Here is a 7,839-nt window from a genome sequence, read left to right on the forward strand (position 1 = left end):
TCAAATGAGAGATAAATAGTATGGTTCCAGCAACATCGACTCAGTATGAGTGGCAGAGTGGATAGAACAGTTATAGGTAGTCAAAGTATCTTTAGAAGTCACTAGAAGCAACTAGGAGATTGCGATGGGGTGTAGTGACTGGAGGGAGTCCGATAACCCAGATATCGACAGATTAGTTGGACCTGGGTGGTCTCAGTGCATCCGGTAGGCGGATGAAGGGCGTTAGAGTTTTCAGTCAGGGGTAGTAACGATAAGGGAAGTATGGTAAGAGGTAGCAAGTTGACAGAGGGTGCTACGTCTCTCGCAATAGGGTTGGATAATCTCATAGGGGAGGGTTTGACCTTGTTGCGCAGCTCTCGTATGAGTCTTAACCGTTGCAGGGGTGAATCTTTCACTCGAATGATTGTCTGATCCATTCGTTGGGACGGGTGCTCAACACTAAGTTATGGAAATAAGAAGCATTTAGTATGTACCAGCAGTAGTAACCAGCACTAAGAGTTGCTGGAATGATGGGCAAAAGGGTTAGAGTCACCAGGCAAGGTGTTGTGACATAATCAGTCATAGCGGACTTCGAGGACGAAGTCTAGTTTAAGTGGGGGAGACTTGTAACACCCTGTTCTAAAATATTCGTTTATGGAATTTCAGAGGCCAAGGCCAGGGGCGTTTTAGTCCTCTATTAAATTCGGAGTTATTATTCAAGAAGTTTTCGGACCGGGTTGTGTTGTTAGAAACGTAGGGTTTCTCGTCACCTTTCCGTGGACATAAAGTTCGCCGGAAACGGATCAAGAATAAAGAAGTTACAATACTTTGAAGATATTGACAATAATGGCCCTTAATGGAAAAATTGGCAAGGCAACCCCTTTTGCACGCATGTAGTGCATGCGTGTTTAGCTGTGTACGCCCAGCATAAGGCTGGTGTATGCCCAGCGTAGAAGAGCAAGTGGTCGCGGGTATTCAAGGCGTACGCCCAGTGTACGCTCAGAGTCTCAAAACCCTAATATTTTTTTGGGTTAAGCACTATATAAAAGGACATTATGGTTCCAACCCTAGCCCCCATATCAGCCTCCCCAACCTCAGAAGAAACCCTAGAACGTCCCTACCTTCATTTTATGAGACCTTGACCTTGGAGAATCCATTTTGGTGAATTAAAGCTTGGAAGCAATGAGAATAAGGTTGGCAAGGAGGAACCTTTGAAGCTAGAGCTTGTATATATGGGATAAGTGCTTCATTTCGGACCTCTGTAAGGTAAAAAGTCTTGAGCTTGATGATTAACCTCTTAGATCTCCTTAGTACAAGTTTATGGACCTTTTTGGTCCCAAGATTGGGACTTTATGACTTAAGCCCGTTTTTAGGACTAGGGTTGCCTCCCTTGGAGTCATATGAGTCCCATAAGCAATAAAGTTCTGATCTTTATGGTCCAAATGAGTTCATGCATGAGTTAAGACCTTCTTTCATGGAATTAGAACATGGGTTTTGGAGTTAGGACTTATGTAAGTCATGGAAGCCATAAAATAAGCAACTTTATGGATTAGGGCATGGAATAAGATCAAGATCTAAGTTTATGGCTCTTGATTCAGAGTATTAAGCACTTAATGGAAAGTGTCTTAACAGAATGAGTACGCCGAGCGTAATTGCAGGTACGCCCTGCTTACTCTCTAGCAGGCCAGTACGCTAAGCGTACATTAGAGTATGCCCTGCGTAACGCAGTCAGTTGGGCTTATTGCATTTTGGGCCTCAGTGTGGGCTGAGTTGAGACTTAGGGTCCTTAGGCCTTATTGGGCCATCATAATTCAGTTGCTAAGGACCAAGGATTTAGCATTGGGCTTGAGTAAGGTCCAATAAAGGGATTTGGGCCCAATGGAGCAAATTGGGCCATTAGTGGGCCTTTAGTGGGGCCATGGATAGGCTTAGAAGGAATTGAGGGTTTTTGGGCCATGTTGTGACCCATGCCATAATAGGGGTAAAATGGTCATTTTACCCATAGGAGAATCCCTATTCTGATTTAGTATTTTATTTCCCATGATAGTTGGGAAGCAGCCGGAGCAGCAGTCGGGGATTTCTCATTCAGGAGTTTAGCAGTCAGCATCACGAGGTGAGTTTCCTTCCAGTAGGAACGGGTCTAAGGCCACAATCCCGACACGTTTAGCTAGCAGTAGTTTCCGGATTTCGGTCCGATGCAGTAGTTAGTATGTTTGATGCCTTCGTGGCTCAAACAGGATTTATGTGTTATGTGTTCCGGGCTACGACCCGATGCAGCATGCAGTATATGTGTATTCATGCTAGTTGATATGTTTATGTTATGCTTTGTTCAGTTAGTTCCGGACTTCGGTCCGACACAGTTAGTCCGGACTTCGGTCCGATGCAGGGGGCAAGGCCCCAGTTAGTCCGGACCTCGGTCCGATGCAGTGGGCAAAACCCAGTATGTGCTTTATATGTTGTTGTATGGTATGTGGTAGTTTGGGGGAGCTCACTAAGCTTCGTTCTTACAGTTTTCAATTTTGGTTTCAGGTATGCAGTTTTCAAAAGAGGAGCTCGGAGATGTTGCAGTGCACACACCATAGTCAGTTAGCCTGGGGAATGTTTTACTCTGATAATGAGATTATGTTTTGAATTTAATACTCGAAAATTATGTTATGACTTATGATACGTTTTTATAAATATGGTTTTAGTAATGTTTTACAAGAAATTTTTAGTCGTGATTTTTGGGTCATTACATGATATTTTCAACACGGTTTTGGATATGCAAATTCAAGAATTTGGGGACCGTTTTAGTGAAGTGAGCACCGATTTGCTTGAATACATGGCGGCTTTGAGTCCTTGTAATGCATTTTCTATGGTTGACAAATCAAAGTTGGTGAAACTAAGTGAGTTGTACAAAACTGATTTTAATGATTCGGAAAGGGTGTATCTTGATGGTCAACTTGAAAACTATTATCACTCTTTGATTGATGATGAGAGATTTTCTAATTTGAAGGGAATTGCGGACCTTTCTCGTTTGATGGTGAAAATCGGAAAACACCTTTCTTTTCCTTTGGTTTATAGGTTATTAAAGTTGAGTTTGGTTTTGCCTGTTGCAACCGCAACCGCAACCGTTGAAAGATGTTTTTCCGCAATGAAGCTCTTGAAGACCGACTTACGTAATAAAACGGGTGATGATTTTTTGAATGATGCTTTAATTTGTAATGTAGAAAAAGAAGCACTTATGGATTTTAAGATTGAACGAGTGATAGAGCGCTTTCGGAAAATGAGTAATCGTAGATGACAACTTTAAAAATGTAATTATATAAGACTTTTGCGCTAGTTTGTTATTTCTAATGAAACCGTAATTAATAAAATTATCTTATTATCTTTTATCGGGATTTTTTTGTGCTACCCCTAGCCAAAGTTTTTGGTTCCGTCACTGGCGGAATCCCAATCAAACGGATGATGTCAGATCAAAATAGAAGAGAAGGAGAAGAAGAAGATAACGAGTCTTGTATGATTTGATTAGAATGAAGATCCAGATACAAGATTCACACACACTAACACACACTAAAGTTCATCTCTTCTCTCAAACTTTCTCTCACTAAAACACCTTGGAATACACACACTTAAGCTCCTTTGCACTCATGCACTCCTCGCCCATTACACCTATATATATATATATATATATATATATATATATATATATATATATATATATATATATATATATATGGGCCACAAGCTCAAGGCCTAAACCCAATGCTAGACCGAAAACATATGGGTTTTCGGTCCAAACTACAAATATTCCAATACTATTTTCGGCTCAAATAATAAAAATAATAAATGCTTAGAAAAGTAAAGTATAAATCATATTTTTGACCCAACAATCTCTCCCCTAGTTTATAACTTTCTTTTCTAATTGACCCAACAAACTCCTCCTAAAATGTAGCTGGATTTTCTTGTCAATCTTCATTGGGAGCTTGGCTTCAGCGTTTATCTTTGATTTCTTCACAGCTTCAAGATAAACTTGATGAATCTTCAATAAACGACTTCGTCTTGAGCGGATGGGCTTATCTTCAAAATTTGACATTTAACGCATGTTGGGTGAGGAGACTTCTTGTACTGAGAATCCTAGAGATCTAAAGCCGATTTTGTGCCTCCTTCCCCTTTCTCCAAAGATCATCCAACTTGCCTTGGTGTTTGTGATCGATTAGAGGCATTACACTTGTGATACTAAAGCTCTCAAGGGTTGAAGATTATTGCTACAATTGAAAGGTAGTAATCTAAACTTGTTTTAGTTATTGATTTCGATTTTTGTATGCTAATATTAGGGTTTACAAGTTTTGGATGATTTGCATGTACAATTAGAGAAACCTGGATCCAAAACTTTAGGGTTTGCATGTGTACCATATAATTGATGTAATGCTCAAAGCCCATCATGTTTCAGGTAAAAAAAGACAATCTTATTCATCTGAACATGATGCTATGATAAATGGAAACCATCTCGATACTGGAACTATTGTCGATGTAAAAACTTGTATATAATAGCAACGTAGTTGCATTTTTTTAACCGAAAATAACGACACATTATCCATGATAACGTTCTATTTTCACAACCCACCAAACATTAAAAAAAGTCACTCTACGTTCTTCCCTAGTTTTAAATTAAAAAAAAAAACAAAAAACAAAAGTATAGAATCTACACACTTATGATAAAAAAAGACAATCTTATTCATCTGAACATGATGCTACGATAAATGGAAACCATCTGGATATTTCTGGAACTACTGCCGATATACAAACTTGTATATAATAGCAACGTAGTTGCATTTTTTAACCGAAAATAACAACATATTGTCCATGATAACGTTCTATTTTCACAACCCACCGTACATTACAAAAAAAACTGATCGATACGTTCCTAAGTTTTAAATTAAAAAAAAACAAAAAACAAAAATATAGAATCTACCCACTATTTTTGTTAATGTAGCCTGCGTTTTGGTAATTTTGTGATCAGCCTAAATTCGAATTAATTAGACGGCCGGATGATTGTACACCAGGTTCCTTCACACGGTTCACGACCATCCAAGAAATTCCCCATTCGACGTTTGATTTTTGAGTAAATTGGTTCATCTTTTTTAAAGCTTCCTGTACTTTACTCATATTCACACCCTCCCTAGTCGCCACTCATCAATCTTCCTTGCGAAATTTCTGCGAGTAAGCGACACAGGGTATCATAGTGATCAGTGATGTGGGTAGAGATCATATTTGGTCTGGTGATCTATCGCTTGGTACGCCGTTTCTTCTCCGATGAGGAAGAGCACATTGATTTTGGTTCCAGCGGTTCCAATGCACTCTTCGCCGTCGCCGATAGGTATCATCTATAATCACTATCATCCACCCTTTTCCCCCATCGCATACCTTTCAATTTCATTATCTTATAAGATAAGAGCGTGAATACCAAAATCACGAAAAGCACCCACGCTTTACCTAATTCAACTATATGACTATACCTATCAATTTCAGCTCCATTATTTCCCATATGGATTTTACTTATGTATACAAACTGCACTTGTAGGCTTCAAGCTCTGTATGGTGGCAAAGCTTATGTTGGGCTTCGTATTCCAGACCCTGATACTGCTTCTCGACAGAATATTGATTTGGTCCTCGTCACCAAAGGGTAACTTTCATCTCTCCTCTCTGCTCATGTATTGCAGTTATTTGCTCCCTAAAAGAATGTTAGATGTAAATATGATCTTATTTCAGGGAAGCGGTGGTTGTTTCTGTGATAAATGCATCTGGAATTGTATCTGTTGATGGGGATGGAACTTGGGTTTGCACCGGTGGTTCCAAGCACAAAACAGAGCGCCTTCCGGATCCGGTAATTTTTTTTTCTTCTATTAGATTGTTTTTAAGCTGTTGCATCAACTAATGATGATGTCATCCCAAGTTTATGGTTGCAGTTTACTCTACTTACTAATTTAGTGTTGGATTGAGTCTATAATATATGTAGTTTTTCTTAATGTTATCAATGCCTCTATTATTTGAAGTATTTCAGCATTATTATTATTATTTTTTGATTTGTAATAGATTGTGGAGGCCAAAAGACAAGTTGCAGTTCTTGAGTCTTATCTTGAACAAAGGGGAATCACTCTCCCAGATGGATATTTGTCATTCAAGATTGTGTGCCCTAACCCAGACTTTCGGTACAAACTAAAACATTCTGTTCTTCTAACTTCAATTTCCTTTTATAATTGTAAATGTTGCTTTTTACTATGATATATTTTGTTAAAATAACTAATGTTCAACGATTATTTCTCCTTCCAGCACCATTCATTTAGATTACTTTCCACCTGAAGTTGTGACACATGAACAATGGTCAGAATTAAAACCAGAAAAAAAGAGTATATCTGGCTGGATTAAGGGTGCTTTACCTTTACGTAGTGATAGAAAAGAAATGCAGGAATCTTTTCAACAGAATCTTGGTTTTATTCTCAGCACTGCTCCAATGTGGGATAGGTATTATATTCAAATGTTTCCAACATCTTTTAATCTCTGTATTTAGTTAGTTAGTTAGTTGTTTATATTTTAAGTATTTATTTCGTTTTTTGTGCAGGTTGGAGCTAAAAAACAACAAGCAACTGTTAGGAGAATTTCTGGAATTCAAAGGGAAGCAAGATGATATTGTGCTGTTAAGAAATATAAAGAGATCAAAAGTTAGCAGAATGATCATCCAGAAAACAAGCATGTTTGGTTTAGGTACTTACCTGTTTCTTTCTCTATCTCAAATATCAATGTACTTTCATTGATTTTTTTTTAAAAAAATTTATTATTATAACACTGTCATCTACCATTTTTGAAAGTATAATGCTGTAACCAAATGCAGCTCATTCAAAGCTTCAAGTTCTATATGCACCACGGGATTACAGGAGTGAAGGGAATTCAAGTTCAGAGCTGAATGAGGTAACAGTGAGATCAAGTACAGAGGTTTTGTTTCAGCAACAAGACAATGCTAAACTTCAAAAAATCAAACTCTCCTCCATCATGTCCATGTCTCTAAGCCCTTAAACAACTTTTCTGTTGTGGTTAATGTTGATTTTAAACTTGCTTTGTTTACTTTGAAAGTATGAGTCTAAGATGTTGCTTGGAATTGGAGGGGTTTATATGTAAATTACTCTTGTTTTTGGACTGAGACCGAAGACTGATGTTAATGGAACATAAATATCTTTTATTGCATTTGGCGTAACACTTTAATTTTTCCATGATTACCTACAAAACACCAATTGTCACCTATTAACAACTAATAACTAAACTAAATGATTATATAAAAGCTAGCTTACAATAGATGTTATTTTTGGCCAAATCAACTTTATGATATTTCACTATATTCTATTCAAAAGTTAATAACTTGTAAACATAACATACGAGAAAAATCATCAAGAAATTATTCCATCTATCAACGCCTAATTCTCGGTCATGTGGAATATACATCACATACAAACATGTTAGATTATGTTGAGCGAGTTCATAGATGTATAAAGTTTAAACAATAATAAAATGCACATGCATGTATGAAAATGAAATTCGCCCCATTTATAAGGCAATGGTGGATTGTGACATGAGGTATATGCTAAAATTCTTTTCCAAGGTTGTACATGGTACTTGGAATATGGGAACAGAAAGCAATTGTGGGCATTAATTAGTTGGAAAAGTATCGAAAGTAGTAAAAAAATGGGGGTATTTTCAAAAAATAGACATAAGAATGGACTTTTCCGGATATAAACATGCATTACGCGGAGGTGGTTCTGTCGAGCTCCGCGGAATGGCAAAATCATAAATAAATCAATGTATTAAAAAAAAACACTAAAGATTTAT

At 37.6% G+C, this 7,839-nt stretch overlaps 2 protein-coding genes across 2 annotated transcripts; both read left to right on the plus strand.

Moving 5' to 3' along the window:
• The first annotated feature begins 2,800 nt into the window (after positions 1-2,800).
• Positions 2,801-3,262, plus strand: LOC145066602 (uncharacterized). Its single transcript, XM_079013897.1, has one exon. The coding sequence runs from the start codon at positions 2,801-2,803 to the stop codon at positions 3,260-3,262; it is 462 nt and encodes a 153-aa protein (XP_078870023.1).
• Positions 3,263-5,074: 1,812 nt separating this feature from the next.
• LOC145069722 (plasma protein) lies at positions 5,075-7,200 on the plus strand. Its single transcript, XM_079016671.1, has 7 exons — positions 5,075-5,338; positions 5,543-5,644; positions 5,731-5,845; positions 6,055-6,170; positions 6,292-6,483; positions 6,581-6,723; positions 6,851-7,200. The coding sequence occupies exons 1-7, from the start codon at positions 5,214-5,216 to the stop codon at positions 7,030-7,032; spliced, it is 975 nt and encodes a 324-aa protein (XP_078872797.1). The 5' UTR covers positions 5,075-5,213; the 3' UTR covers positions 7,033-7,200.
• The last annotated feature ends 639 nt before the right edge of the window (positions 7,201-7,839 follow it).

The sequence above is a fragment of the Lactuca serriola genome, chromosome 8 (genome assembly GCF_051521515.1).
Source record: "Lactuca serriola cultivar US96UC23 chromosome 8, Lser_US96UC23_V15, whole genome shotgun sequence".
In the NCBI taxonomy this organism is placed as follows: Eukaryota; Viridiplantae; Streptophyta; class Magnoliopsida; order Asterales; family Asteraceae; genus Lactuca; species Lactuca serriola.